Genomic DNA, 26295 nt, shown 5'->3' with positions numbered 1-26295 from the left:
AGCTCCTCCTTCCAGGGCACCCCTCTCTGCTTCTTCCTGGTAGCTTCAGTCCTTCTGCCAAGCCAGTCCTGACGCCTCTGCAACAGATTAAAATGTTGTCGGTACATATTTTAATCTAATTTTTCTTCCCCCAGCCTGGGCTCTTTTCTTTCTCAATCAACACAGCCTCAAAGCTCTCCAAGCAATCAGGTTTAAATGTTCCAGCCTTATCCTTTTATTATTATTATCCATTAATTAATAATATATTTTAAAATATTTTTTAAATGTTTGAACATAAGGTCCAGGGGAGTTACAATCTTATCTAATGTTTCTGAGCAGTCCGTCAACATCACAAGATCAACCTTTCTTCGTTGCATTTGCTTTTCCCCAAAAACTGAATAAAAGAACCGAAAAAGGGGAAAGAAAATAAAAAGAAAATAAAATAAATATAAATGATAATGGAATGTTTTCCAATTTCTTCTAATTATATATTTTAATTATATATGAGAACAACCACTTTGTTCTAGCTCTTGGAAAATTCACAATATTTTTTTATCATTTTTATTATATATATTATTTTTATTATGTATGAGAACAACCAATTTGTTCTCCCCCTTGGAAATCCACAATATACGTACAAGTCTGTACGCCCACATGTGTGCACTGCACCGACCGTCAGTAATACCCAATACGACTTCTCACCAGTTTTGGTTAGCTATAAGGCTCATTTCCTATCATCACTACATTCATGCTTTTCAACATCACTCCTTTTCAAAAGCCACAACTCACCCACAGGTATCTGTCACTCCTTCACAGGCACTGCCAAAAGCCGATGGACCACGGGTAACGCCCTCACAGACTTTTATAAAAAAGGTGACTGTTTACCTGTATTTTAGTTCTGCGCACTGGTCCTATTCAGGGTAAAACACCGTGTCCCATCAGCCCTCAGCAGTGCCTCTATGAAAGCTGAGCTGTCTTAACCTTTCGCCTCTATAATGACGCAGGCAAATTGACTGGTGATCACTAACTCAAAATATTTCTCTGCAAAGACCCACATTGCTTGACCTGCATCACTCAAAACAGGTTGTATCCAATGGCATGGTTTGCAAAACACCTGATTAAGTGTTCTCTGCACTTTCATTAAACAAACTCTGTACTTTGCAGCTCAATGTGTTTGAACAGACACACAGTTCTAATTACTGACTTATTCACTTATTCTCAATTAACTTAACTATTTCACAGTTTTAATAAAAGCATTTAAATCAAACTTGATCATTATTGTAAACATGGTTTTCAATAAGAGCATTTCAAACTTCAACACTAGAGAGATGTGTTCCTCCAAAGGTAGTCTGCTATTTAGATGCACTGTAGGCCTCGCAGATGTCTTGCAAAAACTTCAACCGTTTTGGCCATGAAATCTCAAGAACACTTTTTGCAAAAGTGTAACAGTCTTAGGGCATATTGAAGATGCTAGTGTTTCGTTACACAGGCAAAAAGATAACAAACAAGCTATACACCATTGGAAACGTAATATCATGAGGTAAGATTCTTTCAGTCATTACTTCAATACCATACCACTAGCCGGTTCTAGGCTCAACTGAAGTTATACTGTATATTTTGCTCATGGATGGGGATCACACCTGTTCAGAGAAGTTTGTATGTGGGCTTTTCTTGTTCTAGAGAGCCTACACAAAACATGTATAATAGCATCCAAATGTACAAGTACTTTTGTAGAAGTATGCAGTGGCAAAACAGACCACAATAATAATTCCTCCAGAGACATTCTAAGTAAACAATGGACATTTTATCCATTAGAATTGCATTATTATGCAATTTATCAAAACTGAGAAAGCAATACATCTATGTCCCAGGCACATCTATAATCTCCTATCAAAAAATGCATAGCTTTGTTGATTAATTAATTTAATCCTTAATTATTTAAGGATACCACAATCTGCATGTGTCCAGCATATGCTTTGCCAGACTGTTTGCACAATCATTTATTTAGCCTTCACCTTAACTCTCAGGCTTTTCCTACATGAACTCTCAACCACAGAATAGTTACTGCAAACTACTTTCACGTTGTGCCCAGACAAACTGTCTTCACACAGCACACCATCTACCCCTGAGTGAACACAGTGCACAAAGCTATCAACTGGAGAAAAGATGTTCTTGGGCTCTGGGGTCATTCTTTTCTCACTTTGTGTAGGTAAGTGACAATGTGTTTTATGGACATGTGGCTGAATAAGTGTTCAATTTAAGATTTTACTGTTGTTTCACTGTACTGTAAATAAATATCTTTCACATTTTTTCTTGACTTCAGTGGCTGAAGCACAGAAGATATTGCTACCGGAGATGATATCTATATCTGCATCTAATGGGAATACGGTTACATTTTCCTGTGAAGTCTTAGGCATTCATTCGAGTGATTATATCCACTGGTACTGTAGGGGAAAATTCACAGAACAAAAGATCTCCCAGACACGACAGTACCATAAGGAAGAAGGGGGAACTTTGAAACATGCGCTCAATGATAATATACGCAACATAATCTCCACGGAAAGAATTTCAGGAGGCATGAAGTGTTATCTAAAGATTATGACTATAGAAGAGAAACATGCTGGTATCTACTATTGTGCCTATTGGGACAGCCACAGTGATATAGATGCCATAAACTGACGTACACAAACGGCAGCATCACCTGCATCAAAGCAAAAAACAGAATCAGGAAATCATACCATGCCTGATCTTAGCATTTAAATATACATTTAGATAAACAAAACAACTGCCCTTGTAATTTTCTGAATATCATATACACATACACAATCACATTGATTCTATAAAGCCCCTCCATGATATCTCTGATCGTAATTTAGTTACAGGTTAGTTTATAAAATATGACCTTTTAGATTTCCAAATTAGAGTTGACCCCTTCAAATTTTTTTTTTTTTTAATCAATATTTTTTAATGAAGCATCCAGTATGATTTCTGAATACACTCACTGAGCACTTTATTAGGAACCTACTTATTAATGTGATTATCAAATCAACCAATTGTGTGGCAGCGATACAATGCATACAATCATGCAGATACGGTTCAGCAGCTGCTGTTAATATTCACATCAACCACCAGCATGGGGAAAAAATTTTATCTAAGTGACTTTGACCATGGAATGATTGTTGGTGCCAGACAGGGTGATTTCAGTATCTCAGAAACTGCTGGTCTTCTTGGATTTTCACACAAAACAAACAAATAATTTGAAAAACAAAAAACATCTAGTGAGCAGCAGTTCTGTGTATCCTAATTTCAAGTAAGTTATGCCTTTTTATATGTCATTTTATAATTTCAGAGGGAAGGAGTTGGTAAAAATACATTGTTTACGTATTTACAGAACTATGGATGTGTTACATAGCATTCAATTCTTCTTTTGATCAGTGACTGAGATGCAGGTGACACTCCTGCAGGACGAACTGTCATATCCAGCAAAACAGAAATGACTGGTCATCCGGGGCCAGTCATGTCAGTTTGGGAAATGAAGAAGGCTGGTGGTATCAAATTATGAAAAACTATTGCGAAAAGGAGAGTATTTTTGCAATGATTCGAGTCTTTGTGGTCTTTAGAGTTGTTTATGCTTTCAACACAGTAGGAACTCATAGTCACAGGTAAGCATGGAACACATAAGCATCCTTCTTTCATTACTGCAAGTTAATAGTTTCTATATCTAATGTTCTTGCATTGTTGTATTATGTCTGTTTTGGCAATGCTATGAGCAGCAGTGGGACCTTGGGGCTCAGATTTTAGGAACTGGCACAAAGCTTACAGTAACAGGTATGTTTTATTTTGACATTAGCTGCTATGGTCAATTATCAATAGTTCATTCATTCATGATCCTCACCTGCTTATCCTGAACAGGGTCGCAGGGGAACTGGAGCCTATCCCAGCATACATTGGGCGAAAGGCAGGAATACACCCTGGACAGGTCGCAGGCCACACACACCATTCACTCACACACGCATACCTATGGGCAATTTAGACTCTCCAATCAGCCTAACCTGCGTGTCTTTGTACTGTGGGAGGAAACCAGAGTACCTGGAGGAAACCCACGCAGACACGGGGAGAACATGCAAACTCCGCACAGAGACTCCCCGGCCGACGGGGATTCGAACCCAGGACCTCCTTGCTAAGAGGCGGCAGCGCTACCCACTGCACCATCCGTGCCACTAAAGCTAAATGAGAATGCGAGACATAAACATATGAAGCAGTAGCTATCTGTGCAACAAATGTTTCAACAGAAACATAACTATGTTGCATTGTCCTTACAAAATTTCATTATACAGTGTAGAAGAATTCCAGAATGGACAAACTGATAATAAAAAAAACATATAACATAGCTTGAACACTGTGTTGGGTAACCATGGAAAGAATTCATACACTTGTTTGGTTCTGTAACAAAATTTGTCAAGAGTAACATATTGCATATGACAAGCAACATTTAACTATAGCTCATTGCATACTGACATATAGACATTGCATATAGACAGAGTATGAATGAATCTGTTATTGGCTATTTTGATCATTAGTATTTAACAGGTATTTTAGGGTGGGATAGAAACTTTTCAGATAGATATTGTGAAAGTACTTGGGTCAGATATTGTATTCATTTTTCTGATAGTGTGATGACGGACATTTGTATAATGTGTTTGGATCTGGTACTAAACTCTAACTCAGGCAAGTTGTGAAAATTCTGAGTAAATCTGGCATTAGGCCTAATATGTAAGTCAGTATTATATTAATAATGCTACTTATTAATAATGCTTATTGTGAGGTCAAAAAAATCATAGTGCTTATTCATAACACTTTGGCACAACCTCAACATGTATATTAGCCTAGGCTCTATTACATATACAGTATATATAATTCTACAGCATTTTATTTGTACTTCACTCTCAAAAATTCTAGACTACAAGAGCAGCTCCCTCTCCTGATAACTGAATCTGTCACAAACTTGGGTAATGCTTTATTTTACTGTGCAACTACTTTGATTTCAGAGGTAAGTACTATGAAATGGACTGTAAAATATATTTACATAATGCATATGGTACTTAGTGACTTTGTTTCATAGCACTTACCACAGAACTCAAAGTAGTAACCTAATAATTACACACGAAACTGTGTACTTCCCCAGTAAATACTTGGTAATTAATGGGCTGTAAAATAAAGCATTACCAAAAGTTGTTCTTGTTGCATACATATACAGTCAGGTCCAGAATTATTGGCACCCTTGATGAAAATGAGCAAAAAAGGCTGTACAAAATAAACAACACAGATAATGAGCGATACTTTATGTCCAAACATATGTGAAAATGACATACTTTTATCCTAATTATTCGAATTTTTCTTTTCTTTTTATTGAATAGTACTATTTTTTATGAAAAACGTAGGTGTCAAAATTATAGGCACCCTTGAAGATAAAAATAAAACTAAACTGTATTGTGGCCTTCCATCACTTCTTGTTTCCCTAGGGTATAAAAATGAGGTAACACACATGTAAAATCTCATTGTCATCCATCACCAAAGGGAAAGTCAAAGAACTGTCAAATCAAAAGAGACAGATGGTTGTTGACCTACACAAATGAAAAAAAAATAGATAAACGGTTAAACATACCACTAACCATTGTTAGGGCAATAATCAAAAAGTTTCAAACATCTGGAACAGTTGTAAACTTGCCAGGAAGAGGACGCAAGTGTATGTGGCCCCCACACAGTGAGGAAGATGGTGAGGGAGGCAAAGAAGAACCCAAGGACCACAGTTCAAGAACTGCAGACTTTAGTTGCGTCTTGGGGTCACAAAGTGTCAAAATCAACCATAAGACACCACCTCCATACCAACAGGTTCTTTGGAAGGATTGCACGAAGAAAGCCCTTACTGAGAGCAACCAACAAATTCAAGCGTCTGGAGTTTGCAAAACGTCATTGGAACTATAGGAGGAGTAGGATGCTATGGTCAGATGAGACCAAAATTTAACTTTTTGGCCATGTACACAGTCGGCATTTTTGGCGTCAAAAAAGGGATGCATGCCAGGAAAAGCACCTCATACCTACCGTCAAATATGGTGGTGGATCATTGGTGCTTTGGGGCTGTTTTGCTGCCAGTGGTCCAGGGGCTCTTGTGAAGATCAATGGCATAATGAATTCCACCAAATACCAGGACATTTTAGTCATACACCTGGTTGTCTCTGCCAGGAAGCTGAGACTTGGCCATAGGTGGACCTTCCAACAAGATAATGACCCCAAACATACTTCACAATCAACACAGAAATGGTTCCGTGAAAACAAAATCACTGTTTTGCAATGGCCATCTCAGTCTCCGGACTTAAACCCTATCGAAAACATGTGGTCTGAATTGAAGAGGGCAGTCCATAAGCGCAAACCTAAGGATATGAAGGATCTTGAAAGGTTCTGCATGGAGGAATTGTCCAAGATCCCTGCAAATATGTTCTCCAACCTTATTAAACATTATAGAAATAGGCTCCTTGCCACGGTAGGCTCACCAAGTACTAAAAACAGGGGTGCCAGTAATTGTGAAACCGTTTTTTTTTGGAAAGAAATGTATAATTTGAAAGATTGTTGATTTTGGTTGATTCCATTGAATCATTAATAAAGTAAAATATTTTCCACATTACAATATATCTGAGTAATGGTATTATTTGTTTTCCACAGTCTTTTTTGCTAATTTTCATCAAGGGTGTCAATAATTCTGGACCTGACTGTATGTACCACCTCCTGAATAAATTTGCTCACAGAACACTAATTAATGTACTTTTTTTTAAAGCAAACTTTTGTAGGCTACTTCTACAATGTTTCTGTGATGTTTATACATGCCCCTGCACACATATATTTAATATAACCAAAGATGACCACAGAACAAACTAAATTAGCCAAAATGGCTGAGCATGCCCAATTGTCAACTTTCACCCCAAATTTAGGTTGACTGCAATGATAGAAACCAACACTTTCGATGGATAGGCATGCTGTCATATAGTGCAATATGGCCCATATGGGGTGCTTTTAGCAAAATAGTAATAGGCCCCATAAGGACAAATTGGATTAAATGTGGCTGGTGCCCTCAGTAAGCTTCCCTTCAACAGTTCTGAGAGGCCAAGATTCTTAAAGATAATTGAATATGAATACATATAAATTGTGCAATATATATTTCACCACACTTTAAATCCAGCCTCCATTTTGCAAATGTACAAATTGCAGAAGGACTCATGTAGATCATATGTATCAAAGACTGTGCCACTACCAACCTAGGTGGCAATTCAGCACCAGAATTTTAGAAATGTATTAATTCATTCATTCATTATCCTAACCCGATTATCCTGTACGGGGTTGAAGGGGGGCTGGAGCCTATCCCAGCATACATTGGGCGAAAGGCAGGAAAACACCCTGGACAGGTCGCCAGTCCATCGCAGGGCACACGCACCATTCACTCGCACACTCATACCTATAGGCAATTTAGACTCTCCAATCAGCCTAACTTGCATGTCTTTGGACTCTGGGAGGAAACCGGAGTACCCGGAGGAAACCCACGCAAACATACAAACTCCGCACAAAGAGGCCCCGGCCGACGGGGATTTGAATCCAGGGCCTCCTTGCTGTGAGGCGGCAGTGCTAACCACTGCACCATCCGTGCCGCCAAATTTTAGAAATGTTTATCATAATTATCGCAGATATATTTCCCCAAATGACAGGTTTCACAATTATTGGTAACCCTGGTTTTATACTTGTGCAAACATTCCAGGCAAATAAAAATATTCATTTCATTGTTGCATTGTAAAAAATTTTTACTTAAACATATTTTGTCATGGAGAACAAAAATAGGTAACTATAATTTTTTTTTTTTTACATTGACTATTAATATTGAATATTCAGTGGGTTCAGGCATTTGAAAAAAAACAAACAAAAAAAACTGGCCAAATTCTTCCTCTCATGAAGCCTCATTCTGATCACGTGAAATCTCTGATCACTACAGGAAAATGAGCATAACAGTATTAATTATTGGTCTAAGCCATTGAAACATGTCCAGAACTGCATTGCCACTTCTCAATTTAAAAGATTGACATCACTATTTGAAAATATACGGCTCGTTGTCGAGTCGAACCTTTCCCCCCCCAAAAAAAAATACAAATTGCTTTGTCATTCCTTCGCTTACCCTGATAATTACCGTATGCGCAGCTCATTGCAGCTGTTTTTGGTGTGCAAAATGTTGGAGTATCGGTCATCTACGTAACCGTCACTCCGTCAGTGAGTGGATCCGGACTCCACCTTTAAAATGCTGCGTACAAAGGCCAACTGGAATTGTCAGACACTGAGTGAGAAAACGGCGAGTGGAAAGAACGCTTGTTGCAGTGCACCAATATGTATTACGACGCATTCATTCACGTATGCACGTTGTACCTTGTGATCGGTGAGATTTTCACCTTTAACTTTATAATAATAATAATTAAAAAAAAATAATAATAATAAAAAAATTTAAAAAAAAAAAATAATAATAATAATAATAATATGTGTGTGTAAAATGTTTGCCTATATGACACATGGATCAGCTATTTCATGGACGTTTTTGAGACATGGATAAAATAAATGTATATTTTCGTTTCGTTTTTCTTCTATTTCAGGTTGTACTTTGGCGCAGATTACTTACCCCAAGCCGTGGGTGTTGGTTAAGGGGAAAAGGAGCGCAATAGTTGAATGTGTGTTGGATAAAAATCCTAACGAACACATCCACTGGTACCAATGTAAAAAGGAAGACCGTTGTGAGCGCATTTTGTACATAACAGCTGGAACAAGCACTGTGAATTTTGACGGAGATTCGTTCCGAAGAAGATTTGCAGCAAGTTTGAAGGGAGGTAAAAGTAGTCTCACCATATCAAAAGTGACTGCGGAAGACTCTGCATTATATTACTGCGCTTACTACCAATACCACTGTGATGATCTTAAGCGGAGCGTAACACCAAAACCTCCCTTATACATATACCTGGAGTCGGCAGGCTTTTTGCTTTAATTAACCCCTTAAGTATCACCCCATTTAAGCTTGGAAATGACATACCCAAAATAAATTACTCAGTCAACGTTACAGCAGTTCCAACACAGTGGAAGTGGTTTGATGACAATATCACCAAAAATTGTTTTTTCTAAGCTAAATTTTCTAGAATGGACATTTGGAGACTCAAAAAGGTCACATGGAAACTAAATTATATTATGGGTCTTATTATGTGTAAAATGCTGTATTTTGCTTACTAAAGAATAATAAAGAATACAATTCAGAATGTAATTGTCTGTTATCCCCAACCTCTCCCTCTGCTTGTGCTCTCCTCAGATACCGACAGGTCGAGAATATTGAAAGAAAACAATTACAAGGATGACAATATTAATATACGAATGTATACAAATATATTCATTGAGGTCCATTGATTGATGATTTTGACATTACATTACATTACATTACATTATTGGCATTTGGCGGACGCTCCTATCCAGAGCGACGTACAGTTGATTAGACTAAGCAGGAGACAGTCCTCCCCTGGAGCAATGCAGGGTTAAGGGCCTTGCTCAAGGGCCCAACGGCTGTGCGGATCTTATTGTGGCTACACCGGGATTTGACAAATTTCAAACCCCAATCAACAAGTCAAACACATTACATAACATGATATTTATTGTGCAAAAGCAGGTTCTCTCCTCATATATAAGCATTCTGAATAATAATACAATATTTAGAGAATGTATTTAGATGTATTGCGGATTAAAATAAATAATGTGGTGACAATGATGATGCCCTCTATTGTGGAGCCAAAGGTGTTTTCACTGACTTCCTTAGAAATATTCACTTGAGAATAGTCAAGAGGCTAGAGAGATGAGATTCCTTGGAGTTCCTCCGAAGGTAGTCTGCTATTTAGATGCACTGTAGGCCTCGCAGATGTATTGCAAAACTTCAACCGTTTTCGTTATGCCGGGGGGAACAGAGGAACCAAAAGGAACAGAGGAACCAAAAGTAAACATTCAGACTCAGACATCACAGGGGAAGACGAGTGCAAAGACTAATGAATATAAACAGAACACCAGACATGAATATGAAAAATAATAAATAACAATAATGATAAACTAACACACAGAACACAGGAACATAACAGTTTCGGCCATGAAATCTCAAGTACACTTTTTGCCAAAGCGTAACAGTCTTAGGGCATATTGAAAATGCTAACTTTTTTTTTTTTTAACAAACAAACAAACAACAAAGCAAAAGTGACCAAACTTAACTAGCCAAACACTGCTTACCTAGCCAAACTAAAAATACCAATAAACAAAAAAACAATACATCTATGTCCCAGGCACATCTATAATGATGCATAGCTTTGTTGATTTATTAATTTAATCCTTAATTATTTCAGGATAACACAATCTGCATGTGTCCAGCATATGCTTTGCCAGACTGTTGCCACAATCATTTATTTAGCCTTCACCTTAACTCTCAGGCTTTTCCTACATGAACTCTCAACCACAGAATAGTTACTGCAAACTCTAGCGAAAAGTCTTTATCTCTCCTTGTATGTGTGTGTGTGTGTGTGTGTGTGTGTGTGTGTGTGTATATATCTGTGATTAAGTCAAAGTAGCATGCAGTATGCCAACAGCTCTGTGATTGGTTAACTGATCACAAGACTTTCACATTGTGCCCAGACAAACTGTCTTAACACCGCACACCATCTACCCCTGAGTGAACACAGTGCACAAAGCTATCAACTGGAGAAAAGATGTTCTTGGGCTCTGGGGTCATTCTTTTCTCACTTTTTGTAGGTAAGTGACAATGTGTTTTATGGACATAAGTGTTAAACTGAAGATTTTACTGTAGTTTCACTGTACTGTTTATAATTATCTTTCATTTTTTTTTCTTGACTTCAGTGGCTGAAGCACAGACTGTTACTGTATTTGTTCCGTATGTTATTGTTGTTTATTATTCATTTTTCATAGTTACCTGGTTTATGTTTTCCATTACAGTTTTCTATTGTCCTCCCTTGTTATGTCTGCGTCTGAATGTTTACCAGTCTAGTCACTCCCCTGTCTGCGTGTCCCACTATTCGGGTGGTTACGGTAGTTTTCGGGTTTTCAACATTCCTTCTAAAACTCGCGATTCTTACTTCCTGCTTTTTCTTGGTAGTTAAATGTTCTAAAGCACGATTCTTACTAACTACTACTAATCTAGGTTTTGTACAGTACTAATCCGATTAATACACTTACTGTCTGTCTAACTAACTAACTAACAATCACTTTTATTGGGTAGTTTAGAAATATTCACGTAACTAACTCACTAACGCAATCTCTTAGTATTTCTGCACTGTTCTGTAACTCCGCCTCCCTATACTATCCCTGATTACTCGTTGAGTTTCAGCGAAGTCTTCGCACCTGTCTCTAACTATCATTACGTCTTCAAACTATGCAAATGTCTACTCCCTAATCCGGAGCCGTATGTTTTACATGTTTTGTTTTGTGCATCCAGTCCACGTTTTCGTCTACCTCCCGTTATTATGTTATTACCCTATTATGTTTCCCCACCTGTTGTCTATTTGTTTAGCCCACCTTTTTCTCTGCCCCGCCTAGATTGTCACCTTCCCTCTTGTATTTAAACCCCATTCTCAGTATGCTTCTTTGTCAGAACATTGATCGTAGTAAGTGCCGATTTTGTGTAAGCCTTATTATTGAGATTCATGATAGACACCCCTTTGCCTTGACTTCTGTACCTGCCTTGCCCTCTTGTTTTGTTTCTTCATCTGATCTTCTGGTTTTTTCGACGTGTTGTTTTGTATTTTTGACTATGAGTTTGTTTTTGCCCTTTTGTACCTTCGCCCTGTGATTTCCTGGATTTTGACCTCTCGCTTTTTTTTCGACTATTCTTTTGCTTTTCGTTCTTGGCTTTGTATTGGATCTCTTGGCTTTTGACCACTGAACATTGAAAAACAATTTTTGGATTATCCTGTGGTCTGCGTCTGGGTTCTCTGCACCGTACATAACAGTATTTTCTGACCACAATGAACCCAGCAGACCAGTCCCAGCTGCAGTCCGTGCTGGGGAACCACGGAGCTGCATTGGGACACCAGCAGCAGCAGTTGGACTCGTTTGCTCAACAGCTGCGGGCAGTGTCCGACTGTTTGGCTAACCTGACCGTGACCCTCCAGACTGCGAACCCCAATTTTGGCACTCCACCCCTCAGCGCTGCGGCTGCTCCCACGGCACCACCTGCTCCAGTGCGTGAACCTCGCCTTCCGCCCCCCGAGAAGTACGCCGGAGAAACGGGAGAATGCCGGGCTTTCATTACCCAGTGCCAACTCATCTTCCAGCTGCAGCCTTCTACCTTCCCTACTGAGCGATCCCGAGTTGCCTACATCATCACACAACTCACGAGACGTGCTATGAAGTGGGGAACGGCCGCCTGGGAGGCTGGACTACCCTGTGTCCAGACTTCAGGGCTGTTCATGGAAGAGATGAAGTGAATGTTCGACCGCTCTAGGAATGGTCGCAAAGCAGCGCCTGAGATTCTGCACATGCGTCAGGGGGAACGCAGTGTGTCGGACTTTGCCATCGACTTCCAGACTCTGGCGACATCCTGTGGCTGGGCTAGCCAAGCCCTTTACGACACCTTCCTAAACGGCCTGGCTGAACGAATCAAGGCCGAGTTGCTGACCTGGGAACTCCCTGATGACTTAGAGCGGCTCATCGCATTGGCCATCCGGGTGGACTCTCGCCTACGTGATCGTCGCCAGTTCCAGAGCCCAGGTCGTCCTGTTCGGTCTCAAGGGGAGACCCCCAGAGTCTGGTCCAGTCCCTCACCCCAGGAGGAACGCCCTACCAACACCGGAGAGGCAGAGCCCATGAGGGTGGATCGTGCCCGGCTGACCCGTGAGGAGAAGGAGCGGAGGATGAGTGGCCGGCTATGCCTCTACTGCGGCCAGGAGGGGCACTTTGTCTCAAACTGCCCAGGAAAAGCCAATGCCCACTAGTCACTGGGGGAGCACTAGTGGGTGTGACTCCTGTTGAAGTCTCCTCCAAACACCGCAGCTTTTTCCCGGTTACCATCTCCTGGGAGGGGCAGACGAGGAAGGTCTCCGCCCTTATCGACTCCGGAGCTGAAGCAAGTTTCCTGTACCACGGGGTGGCCACCAGGTGGGGCATTCCACTTACCCGGATGCCCCAGCCCCTGATGGCCAATTCACTCAGCGGCCAGAGGCTGGCCAGCATCACCCATAGAAGCATTCCTCTCAAGATGCTAATCTCCGGCAACCATCAAGAGGAGCTGGTGCTCCACATCATAGATTCCCCTCATTCCCCCATCGTCCTGGGCCATCCCTGGCTTGGGATACACAATCCTGAGGTGGACTGGGAGAGGCATGAGATTTGCCAAGCCCACACCCCCATCTCGAGAAGGACTCCTGAGAAGGCTCCGGATCTGGAAGGGATCCCACCTGAGTACCTGGACCTTGGAGAGGTCTTCTGTAAGTCTCGGGCCACATCTCTACCTCCGCACCGACCCTATGATTGTGCCATCAACTTACTGCCAGGAACCACCCCGTCCAGAGGACGGCTGTTCTCTCTGTCCCGTCCTGAGACTGAGACCATGGAGAAATACCTCAGGGAGTCTCTAGCTGCAGGCATCATTCGACCGTCATCATCTCCTGCTGGAGCAGGATTCTTCTTTGTGGGCAAGAAGGATGGGTCCTTACGCCCATGTATAGATTACAGAGCCCTGAACGACATCACCGTCAAGAATCGCTACCCTCTCCCCTTCATGGCCTCAGCATTCGAACAGCTACAGGAGGCTACCATCTTCACCAAGCTGGACCTACGCAATGCTTACCATCTGGTGCGTATCCGTGAGGGGGATGAGTGGAAACAGCCTTTAACACCCCTACAGGCCATTGGGAATACTTAGTGATGCCGTTCGGTCTTACTAATGCGCCTGCCGTCTTCCAGAAACTGATTAACGATGTGTTGGGGGACATGATTAACATGTTTGTCTTCGTATACCTAGATGACATCCTGATTCACTCAAAGTCCAAGGAGGAACACATCCAACACGTTCGTCAAGATCTTCAGCGCCTGCTAGAGAACTGTCTGTTCGTGAAACCGGAGAAATGTGTCTTCCACGTTTCCACCACCTCGTTCCTGGGATACATCATTTCAACCGGCAACATCCGCATGGACCCCAAGAAGGTTACAGTGGTCGAGTGGCCTCAACCCACCAGTCGCAAGGACCTGCAATGTTTCCTGGGGTTTGCTAACTTTTACCGTCGTTTCATCCGGAACTACAGCACCACCGCTGCTCCTCTTACTGCCCCCACATCCAACAAATGTATCTTCAAGTGGAACGAGAAGGCCAATCAGGCGTTTATCAGTCTGAAAGACCAATTCATCACAGCCCCCTGATTATCCTGTGGTCTGGGTTCTCTGCACCGTACATAACACAGACGACATTGCTACAGGAGATGATATCTATATCCACATCTAAGGGGAATACTGTTGAATTTCCCTGTAAAGTCTCAGGCCTCAGTTCAGGGAATTATATCCACTGGTACCATAAGAAAGAAGGGGGAACTTTGGAACGAGTGCTCTGCATTACCAGTAGTGGCAGTATACTAGATACTATTGACAGAAACAACATAAGAATTTCAGGAGCCATGAAGTATGGTCTAAAGATTTTGTCTGTAGAAGAGACACATGCTGGTATCTACTATTGTGCCTATTGGGACAGCCACAGTGATATAGATGCCACAAACCGCCGTACACAAACCTCAGCATTACCTGCATCAAAGCAAAAAACAGAATCAAGAAATCATACCATGCCTGATCTTAGCATTTAAATATACATTTAGATAAACAAAACAACTGCCCTTGTAATTTTCTGAATATCATATACACATACACAATCACATTGATTCCTTAAAGCCCCTCCATGATATCTCTGGTCGTAATTTAGTTACAGGTTAGTTTATAAAATATGACCTTTTAGATTTCCAAATTAGAGTTGATATATTTTTAAATGAAGCATACAGTATGATTTCTGAATACACTCACTGAGCACTTTATTAGGAACCTACTTATTAATGTAGATATGTATTAATGATCAAATCAACCAATTGTGTGGCAGCAGTACAATGCATACAATCATGTAGATACGGTTCAGGAGCTTCAGTTAATATTCACATCAACCACCAGCATGGGGAAAAAATGTGGTCTAAGTGACTTTGACCATGGAATGATTGTTGGTGCCAGTCAGGGTGATTTCAGTATCTCAGAAACTGCTGGTCTCCTGGGATTTTCACACAAAACAAACAAATAGTTTGAAAAACAAAAAACATCTAGTGAGCAGCAGTTCTGTGTGTCCTAATTTCAAGTAAGTTATGCCTTTTTATACCTCATTTTATAATTTCAGAGGGAAAGAGTTGGTAAAAATAAATTGTTTACGTATTTACAGAACTATGGATGTGTTACATAGCATTCAATTCTTCTTTTGATCAGTGACTGAGACGCAGGTGACACTCCTGCAGGAAGAACTGTCATATCCAGCAAAACAGAAATGACTGGTCATCCGGGGCCAGTCATGTCAGTTTGGGAAATGAAGAAGGCTGGTGTTATCAAATTATGAAAAACTATTACGACAAGGAGAGTATTTTTGTAATGATTCGAGTCCTTATGGTCTTTAGAGTTGTTTATGCTTTCAACACAGTAGGAACTCATAGTCACACTATGAGTATCCTTCTTTGATTACTGCAAGTTAATAGTTTCTCTATCTTATGTTCTTGCATTGTTGTATTATGTCTGTTTTGGCAATGCTATGAGCAGCAGTGGGACCTTGGGGCTCAGATTTTTGGAACTGGCACAAAGCTTACAGTAACAGGTATGTTTTATTTTGACATTAGCTGCTATGGTCAATTATCAATAGTTCATTCATTCATTATCCTAACCCACTGGAGCCTATCCCAGCATACATTGGGCGAAAGGCAGGAATACACCCTGGACAGGTCGCCAGTCCATCGCAGGCCACACACACCATTCACTCACACACGCATACCTATGGGCAATTTAGACTCTCCAATCAGCCTAACCTGCATGTCTTTGGACTGTGGGAGGAAACCGAAGTACCCGGAGGAAACCCACGCAGACACGGGGAGAACATGCAAACTCCGCACAGAGACCCCCCGGCCGACAGGGATTCGAACCCAGGACCTCCTTGCTGAGAGGTGGCAGTGCTACCCACTGCACCATCCGTGCCACTAAAGCTAAATGAGAATGCGAGACATAAACATATGAAGCTGTAGCTATCCGTGCAACAAATGTTTCAACAGACCGTTAAGTCATGAATTGCATTGTCCTTACAAAATTAAATTCATTATACAGTGTAGAAGAATTCCAGAATGGACAAACTGATAATAAAAAAAAAACATATAACATAGCTTGAACAGTGTGTTGCGTAACCATGGAAAGAATTCATACATTTGTTTGGTTCTGTACCAAATTTGTCAAGAGTAACATATTGCATATGACAAGCAACATTGAACTATAGCTCATTGCATGCTGACATACTGTCGCTATCTTCATGATTGGGTGTAAACTGAGGAAAGAGTATGAATGAATCTGTTATTCGCTATTTTATTTTTAGTATTTAACAGGTATTTTAGGGTGGGATAGAAACTTTTCAGATAAATATTGTGAAAGTATTTGGGTCAGATATTGTATTCATTTTTCTGATAGTGTGATGACGGACATTTGTATAATGTGTTTGGATCTGGTACTAAACTCTAACTCAGGCATGTATGTCAGTATTATATACTTATTAATGATGCTTATTGTAGGGTCAAATCATAGTGCTTATTCATGACACTTTGGCACAACCTCAACATGTATATTAGCCTAGGCTCTATTACATATACAGTATATATAATTTTACAGCATTTTACTTGTACTTCACTCTCAAAAAGTAATTGGATATATGGATATATCTCCAGACTACAACAGCAGCTCCCTCTCCTGATAACTGAATCTGTCACAAACTTGGGTAATGCTTTATTTTCCATATACTGTGTAACTACTTTGATTTCAGAGGTAAGTACTATGAAATGGGCTGTAAAATATATTTGCATAGTGCATATGGTACTTAGTGACTTTGTTTCATAGCACTTACCACAGAACTCAAAGTAGTAACCTAATAATTACACAAGAAACTGTGTAATTACCCAGTAAATATGAGGTAATTGATGGGCTGTAAAATAAAGCATTACCAAAAGTTGTTCTTGTTTCATACATATACAGTCAGGTCCAGAATTATTGGCACCCTTGATGAAACTGAGCAAAAAAGGCTGTACAAAATAACCAACACAGATAATGAGCTATATTTTGTCCAAACATATGGGAAAATTATATACTATTGTCCTAATTATTCTAATTTTCTTTTCTTTTTATTGAGTAGTACTATTTTTTATGAAAAATGTAGGTGTCAAAATTATAGGCACCCTTAAAATTCTACTTATTTAAGTTAATCTCAGTCTTAAAAAACTGTACTGTGGCCTTCCATCACTTCCTGTTTCCCAAGGGTATAAAAATGAGGTAACACACATGTAAAATCCCTTTGTCATCCATCACCAACGGGAAAGTCAAAGAACTGTCAAATCAAAAGCGAAAATACATAAACGGTTAAACATACCACTAACCACTGTTAGGGCAATAATCAAAAAGTTTCAAACATCTGGAACAGTTGCAAACTTGCCAGGAAGAGGACGCAAGTGTATGTGGCCCCCACACACAGTGAGGAAGATGGTGCGGGAGGCAAAGAAGAACCCAAGGACCACAGTTCATGAACTGCAGACTTCAGTTGCGTCTTGGGGTCACAAAGTCTCAAAGTCAACCATAAGACACCACCTCCATACCAACAGGTTCTTTGGAAGGATTGCAAGAAGAAAGCCCTTACTGAGAGCAACCAACAAATTCAAGCGTCTGGAGTTTGCAAAACGTCATTGGAACTATGACTGGAGTAGGATGCTATGGTCAGATGAGACCAAAAAGTATGAGACCATACTTTTTGGCCATATACACCGTCAGCATGTTTAGTGTGAAAAAAGGGATGCATGCCAGGAAAAGCACCTCATACCTACCGTCAAATATGGTGGTGGATCATTGATGCTTTGGGGCTGTTTTGCTGCCAGTGGTCCAGCGGCTCTTGTTAAGATCAATGGCATAATGAATTCCACCAAGAACCAGGACATTTTAGCCATAAATCTGGGTGCCTCTGCCAGGAAGCTGAGACTTGGCCGTAGGTGGACCTTCCAACAAGACAATGACCCCAAACATATTTCACAACCAACACAGAAATGGTTCCGTGAAAACAAAATCAATGTTTTGCAATGGCCATCTCAGTCTCCGGAACTTAAACCTTATCAAAAACATGTGGTCTGAATTGAAGAGGGCAGCCCATAAGCAAAAAATTTGTAATTTTGGTCAATTCCATTGAATCATTAATAAAGTAATCTTGTAAAACCCAACGCTAACCCAACGACGGAATTTAGCGAGGGCTGAAGGTATCAGCGTGCTCGTCCTTCTGGTGTTGCTGAAAGAATACTAATAGGGTTAAAAAGTAGTGGCCCCTATGCAGACAGTCTAGATCAGCCAATAAACAAACCACGATACAAAGGCAGTAGTACCACTCTGCCTTCCGCTCTTTACTGGTCCGGGGCTGACCCAGAATCTCCACAATAGGGCCAATAGATTCACCTTCGTTTATCTGACTCCATTTTAGAATAATAATTTAGATTAGTTATCCACATTAGTGGATGTCGTATTTATAATTTTGACTTGATCGCTATAGGAATCCTGTACTGAGAAGAACTCGCTGAACAATCCTCTGCTGGTACCACCGCATGTCACATCGCGCGTAATGTGCACGTCTCACGAACTGACTAGCTATCTGTAGTCATTACAGAGGTCGCAGGAATAGCTACTCTCGGGTATATCTGTTTACAGCCTAGGGACCCAAGCAGACCAACATAGCTACAGCTGTGCTCGACATGAATGAACTACCAAGCGGAGGCGAGGGATTTACCAACATAGGTCTACGGGTGCTATACGCCGTGATACAGTAAGTGGAAATAATCATCCTCCCTAGACCAGTTTGAGGGGGTAAACCACGCATTCCCTGTGTAACATTAAGTGTCAGTAAGGAAAACCAAACAGATCAAGTTAACAATTTTATTTTACCAGGCAGGTTACATACACGTAATTGCATACTAGTTCCAAATAAAAACATTACAATGCAAACCAAATTACGGAGTCTTAAACGTCATACCTGGTAATAAAAGCTACATACGGGAGTCTGGCTACAGACACCCTGTACGTAGAAACTACGTGCACGGAGTGCACGGGAGGCTGATTGCATTCTCCCAGATTGCTTAGTTTGCTGTCCTTAAATCCAAATTCTGGCCTTTGATGTTAATCCTAGAAATGAGTCACCCATCTGTAATTTGGAGCCACGCCTCCCCAGGAAGCGCAGGGGGGTTGAGGCACATGGCTTTCACTGGGGCAGAGCTCCACACAGCTTCTCCTGGTTGGTTATGATGTACAGGGTTTGCTGTTACAGAAATAAAACCATTGCACCAGTCGCACTGAAACAATCAGAATAATACCAAACATGAATATTATCTAAACTGACTTTGTCATGAAACATCCAATGCTGTACACATCATTTAGTGACTGAGTAAAGAGGGAGAGAACAATGAAGGGGGGTTCAGGAGAAGGTCAGGGCCTAACAGGCCGTGCCCTCTGAAACCTTCCCGTGCTGTAAAGAATGTTGCCCTGTCGTAAGAGTTTTACGACTGGAGGCCTGAGTCTTCCCCCACGGGCTCCTGCCCGTATGGGTGTGGAGATAAGGAGGGGGTTCATGATGCATGCTCCTAAATTACTTTACAGCTACATATTCCACAATACCAGAGGAAGCCAGCAAGCTGACCAGCCCTGAGTGATAATGCCAGATTTCGGCCTTACAATCTATTTTCAACATGTTGGATAATGACAATATATCTGAGTAATGGTATTATTTGTTTTCTACAGTCTTTTTAGCTCATTTTCATCAAGGGTGCCAATAATTCTGGACCTGACTATCTTTCAAAGCTGCTTAACCCACAATGCACAACTGCACCTCCTATAAATCAGAAATCTGTAAAAATATCTTTAAATATTACCATACTGAGACGGGTGCGTTGGGGGTTTGGACCAAAAATGACTCAGAAACAACGGTGTAGTAAAGTCCTGTCAGGGCTTTATTCGAGGAAGGAGTACAGGTGGACGGTAGGCAGGCTCAGGGTCGATCTCGGCGCAAGAGTCAAGACCGAAGTCTGCTCCACAGGGCAAAAGCACAAAAACAGCAGGCAAAGGCGTGGTACAGGCAGGCAATGGTCAACAGTCAATAATCGTTGGTCAATAAACAGGCTTGGCTCATAACAGGTAGCCACCGGCTTGCCAAAACCCACTAACAGGCTGCACTGACAAACAGGAGGCAACAATTTCACAAAGACATGACATGAAGCTGAGCTTTATATGCAGGTGAAGTCAGGCGTAGACAATCAGCTTGAGAGCAGCAAGAGAATGGAAATCAGGTGTGGAGGATTGAGAAGTTAACGAGGTAATTAGTAATCGTTAGTAATAAACCTATCCTGCCCTAGCATTAGTAAATTAGTAAGTGACATGCACAAGAAACGTAAGGTAACATGAACACATGATTACAATGTTAGTATTACCCAATCCTCATCTAGCAGTAATAGGTTAGTAAGTAGACAAGGGAAATTGAAACAATTAGGGTGTGAGTGACAGAAAGGGAGAGAGAGAAAGCAGGAATGCAAGATTTGCAGAAAGACATGAAAAAGTGTATGCTAATCAATAACTAGTACAACGTAACATGAAACATAAATTGTGACATAACAAGTTTGCGAATATGACAATAAACTAAATAACATGACATGGCAAGACTAACAATTAAATCGTAACAACAACTAAACATGAAACATAACATGACACGAAACATAAAAACGTGGTGATACTAGACTAACATAATACGTGACATGACAATAACGTAACCAAGACAATAACTAAACATACAACATCACATGACAAACATGAAACGTGACACAAAATTTCTTTTCAGAATGTGTTGAACTGTGTACCGGTTATTGTGATGTTACTTTCATTGTTTAGCATATTGCTGTTGGTATAGGTTGGCTATTATATTTTCCAGCTTCCATTTTTCAGTCATGTATTGAATTTGAAGTAAAAAAAAAAAGAAATTCTTATGATTTCATGCTATAGTTCAATAAGTACATCAATTGCATGTTGATTATTTTAATTTGTGGTTAGTTGTTTATTTACAAAATTAAACTGCAGAATGTTGGACTGAACTCAAATGCATTCATGATTTGAGAAATGTTCTGATAAATAAAGCACTCTAAAGGATGGTTACAGTATACAATATGAGCAATTTGTAAATATTGGGGTCGTTACAGATATGAAATGAAACTTAAAGTGAGATGAAATTCAGTTTGAATATTGCCAAAATTGTTGACTGAATAACTGAATAATGCATTTAAAATATTTTACTGCTGCTTTACTAAGTCTTCAGACCTTGATCTGGCACCTAGGATATTCTTTTTCTTGTTTAGTTATGATCATCATTAAGATACATCATGGCAGAGATCATTTAAGAAGCTATAATAAAATGATTATTTGATGATTTCAGATTCTTTCAGATTACCAGATCGGTGGACTCCGGGCCGACACCGACACGATCAGATCAACTTTCATTTAATTTGGATGATTATCTTTGTGAGATTTCACCAAACAGATGCAACGAACATATTTACAGAAACATTAGAATCTTGACCTCGCAATGCACCTATTGGCACATAATATTGCGAGTTTTAAAACGTTTTAAATAAGATTAATTATCTTTACTCATATGTCAGTTTCGCTCCGCGGGAATTACAGCCCATTTCATTCAAATTGAAACGAGGGGATAATTAGTCTTTGGCAGGGGAGGGGTGATGCCATGTTTGAGAACTGTAAACCACGATAAAATGACATACAAAAAGCATAGGCTATTCGCTTCTTTAAGGTAAAACATTTTTTTTAAATCACGGAACACGTTTCATTACGGAAAATGGCACTGGACGTCATGAGTAAGTGCATTTCTTCCGTGCGTACTGCAACGTCCATGAATATAAATCGCATCTCAATATAATACATATGTGATGTGTAGTGGCATAGCCAGGATTCTAAAACTGGGTGTCCTCGCACAATCGATATTAGCCTACTGTATCTACGTTCGAAGAAAAAGCAGAAATAACTGAGCTAAACAGACGAACTCTAAGAGCAAGTGTATTTCTTACGATGATATTGGTAAATACGTGTGCTGTATTGTAACTTCTCTCAGTGTTCGTCTGAATATTCAGTAATGCGCGTTTGTAAGTTACCACTAAAATAATACCTCTGTTTTTTCCAAATGTCCATCCCGCAAAGAGTGTGATGCCCTCTTGTGCTTGCAGCAGAGGTGTTTGTGAATGGCATCTTCATTGTATATAGTTTGTACGGTGATTTCAATAAATTCCTGAATCAAAAAAAGAGATTTGTTTCTGTCTTCTAAATGGCTCACTGAATATTGCTTTGTTTTAGAGGTAGGGAGGGGTCAGGCCAGGTGTGGAAAACCCTACTTACCTGGCAGGGCCGCATACCACATACATATTCATTGTCAACTGGTACCGAAAAATAGTAGTGACAACACTAGGTTTTTGAAATATATTTTACATTTCTAATTGGATTTGATACAATATTTTGTAATCTTTTGATACCCACGACCTAGATGAACAAATTTCAGTAATCCAAAAATTTCATTACAATTGATTAGTATGTGTTTTTAACAGCATCCATGTAAGTTCTCAAAGCTACTATTTACAATTTGAGTGATTCAAAAGCAATTTACAACCAACATATGATTCTGACCAACTTACTGTTGCCATATTATTGTAGCGGAGTTTGTGCTGAAAGCAAAGACAGGAAACACTTTGGAATCACTGTTTATAGAGTTGATTAAAATGACACAAATGTCAGAGCATGGCACAGTCACCAGTTTTCCTCATTTTGCCCTCAGATCCCAGATGTTTGAAAAAGTTGTGAAACATCCATGTCACTCAAAACGTATTTTTAAAAATGTATTAATGGACTATACTTTGTAATATTAGCAAATTATATGCAGTAGCAGCAATAATTGCAACTATGGTAGTGGCATGGATGGTGCAGTGGGTAGCACTGCTGCCTCACAGCAAGGAGGTCCTGGGTTCGAATCTCTGTCGGCCGGGGCCTCTCTGTGTGGGGTTTGCATGTTCTCCCTGTGTCTCTGTGGGTTTCCGCCCACAGTCCAAAGACATGCAGGTTAGGCTGATTGGAGAGTCTAAATTGCCCATAGATACAGTGCATCTAGAAAGTATTCACAGCGCTTCACTTTTCCCACATTTTGTTATGTTACAGCCTTATTCCAAAATGGAATAAATTCATTTTTTTCCTCAAAATTCTACACACAACACCCCATAATTACAACAGGAAATTTTTGCAAATTTATAAAAAATAAAAAACTAAGAAATCAATTGTCATTATGGGGTATTGTGTGTAGAGTTTGGAGGAAAAAAATGAATTAAATCATTGAATACGGCTGTAACGTGGAAAAAGTGAAGCGCTGTGAATACTTTCCGGATGCACTGTAAGTGGGTTAGGATAATGAATAGATAATATATAATTTGATATGCAGTAAGTCACTCACCAATGGACTATAATTTGTAATATTAGCAAATTATATGCAGTAGCAGCAATAATTGCAATGATGGTAGTGGCATGGATGGTGCCGTGGGTAGCACTGCTGCCTCACAGCAAGGAGGTCCTGGGTTCGAATCCCCGGTGGCCGGGGCCTCTCTGTGTGGAGTTTGCATGTTCTCCTCGTGTCCGCGTCGGTTTCCTCCCACAGTCCAAAGACATTGGTTATTATAATTTCTTTACACTGTAAAATCTTTTTCCTTTTTAAAACACACTCAATAACACAAAATAATGATTTTAACAAAAACAGGCACTAATTTCAAAACTAGACAACAAATCTCATTGAAATGAAACCTAACTTTAGAAAAAGGTGTGGAAACTAAACAAATGAGAGACTCCATCCATCCATCCATTATCTGAACCCGCTTATCCTGAACAGGGTCGCAGGGGGCTGGAGCCTATCCCAGCATACATTGGGCGAAAGGCAGGAATACACCCTGGACAGGTCGCCAGTCCATCGCAGGGCACACACACCATTCACTCACACACTCATACCTACGGGCAATTTAGACTCTCCAATCAGCCTAACCTGCATGTCTTTGGACTGTGGGAGGAAACCGGAGTACCCGGAGGAAACCCACGCAGACACGGGGAGAACATGCAAACTCCGCACAGAGAGGCCCCGGCCGACGGGGATTCGAACCCAGGACCTCCTTGCTGTGAGGCGGCAGTGCTACCCACTGCGCCATCCGTGCCACCCAAATGAGAGACTAAATATTACAAATCTTTAACAAAATCAAGTCAAAACAAAAGGAAAACAAAGGGTGAGTTTTAAGATAACCCAAAACGGGCAAGAATATAAAAAAGGGGGATCATCTTGCTCGGGTTGAGCAGGTGTTGAGGACTTCTTGCCCCTCTTAGGGAGTGGTGGACTATATAACCAGCTCTTTCCAGTGGTCCACCCCCCATTTCTCTCTCGCCAGGGTCTTATTGATGTGAATGTCCAACATCACGCTGTCTTGGAGGAGGTTTTGGATCCTCCTCCGGAGAGTGATCAGGTCTACAGTTGTTTTTTGGTAGACCTTGATGTTCCTCGTCTCCCACAGGACCTGTTTTACGGTGTTAATGATCCTCCACTGACGCTGGAGCTCGGTGGTCTTGCATCGCCCCGGCGGACCATAGAGGATGCCCTCAGCCATCAGGGAGGACCTTGGCAGGAACCTGCTTAGGGAGAATGAGGAACAAACAAGGCCCCAGACCCGCCTGGCCACTCCCAGAACAGATGGTAAATGCGTTCTGAGTCAGTGCATCCGTGGGGGCAGCGTTCAGTCAGGGCTAAGTGCCGGCGATACATGGAAGTTCTAGTGGGGAGACACCTATGGGCTGTCATCCAAGGAATGTCTTTTTGTTTATTGGTAAGACACTTGTGTGTCACATTTGCCCAGATGACTTGCGGGTCCAGGTCTGGGGGGGGGGGGGGTCCCAGCTATACGGTATGGTGAGGTCCAGCACACCCAAGCCCATTGCTCTGATGAAGGGGGTGGCATAGTACCTGGCGAAGGTACCAGAGGCCTTACCCACCTTCCCTAAGTTCTGGACAAGGGTGGCCAGACCCTGCACCATAATGATGTTTACGATGTCTGGGACCCCCCGCCCCCCATTCCGCTCCTCCTTGTGGAGGGTGACACGTTTTAGCTTTTCCATAGTCCTCCCCCAGACAAAGCAAAAAGCCATCCGGGTGATTAGCTTCCCGGTGGCTTTTTCTGGGGGAAACACCCTCCCCACATAGAGCAGAATGGGTAGGACAATTGCCTTCAGGACAAGGATCTTACCCACCATGATCAAGGGCCGTGCACTCTGCATTTTATTTTGGACATGGCGGAGGGCTCCCTCGCAGCTGGTTCTCCCTCCTCCGTCAGCCTGGAAGGTCACCCCCAGCTTGATGGTATTCCTACGCACAGGGAAGGAATCTCCTCACTTCCTCGATGGAAATGTCGTCCATGTACGCCATCACCTTCCTTCAACCGTTCCCCCACCAGCTCCAGGTAGTGGATAGCCCACCAGCCCTGGATTGACCCTGATGGCCTGGAGGAACGGTTCCAGGTCGATGACATACAGAAGAGAGGCTAGAGGGCACCCCTGCCTGACGCCAGACCTGACTGCGAACGGGGCAGAGGGTTGCCAATTAACAACCACTCTGCCCGTTATCTCTGTCAGACAAATTTTTGTCCAGCGCAGGAGGGGGCCAGGAATGTTCATTCTCTTCAGCACTCTCTCCAAGCACACATGACTTACCCGGTCAAATACCTCCTCCTGATCTAGACTGAGAAGGCACAAGGGGGACCTCCGCTCCCCAGAGTGGATGATTAAATCCCTTGCGAGGAGCAGGTTGTCATTTATGGACCTCCCCTGCACACTACAAGACTGGTC

At 41.2% G+C, this 26295-nt stretch overlaps 1 protein-coding gene across 2 annotated transcripts in view; it reads left to right on the top strand.

Annotated features, from left to right (window-relative positions):
* The window catches only part of LOC133136142 (immunoglobulin lambda-1 light chain-like), a 99102-nt gene that overhangs the window by 60007 nt on the left and 12800 nt on the right, over window positions 1–26295 (top strand). Inside the window, exons 1-2 of one of the 2 annotated variants that reach the window (XM_061253396.1) lie at window positions 8335–8449; window positions 8661–8965. The exons of the other annotated variant lie outside the window; for it this stretch is intronic. Of the exons in view, the coding sequence (XP_061109380.1) occupies window positions 8401–8449; window positions 8661–8965 (354 nt within the window). The 5' untranslated portion in view covers window positions 8335–8400. Of the gene's footprint in view, window positions 1–8334; window positions 8450–8660; window positions 8966–26295 lie in introns of those variants that run through there. 2 annotated transcript variants of the gene reach the window in all.

Source organism: Conger conger, chromosome 9, assembly GCF_963514075.1.
Source record: "Conger conger chromosome 9, fConCon1.1, whole genome shotgun sequence".
NCBI classification, from domain to species: Eukaryota; Metazoa; Chordata; class Actinopteri; order Anguilliformes; family Congridae; genus Conger; species Conger conger.
This window is presented reverse-complemented; position numbering and strand designations above follow the sequence as displayed.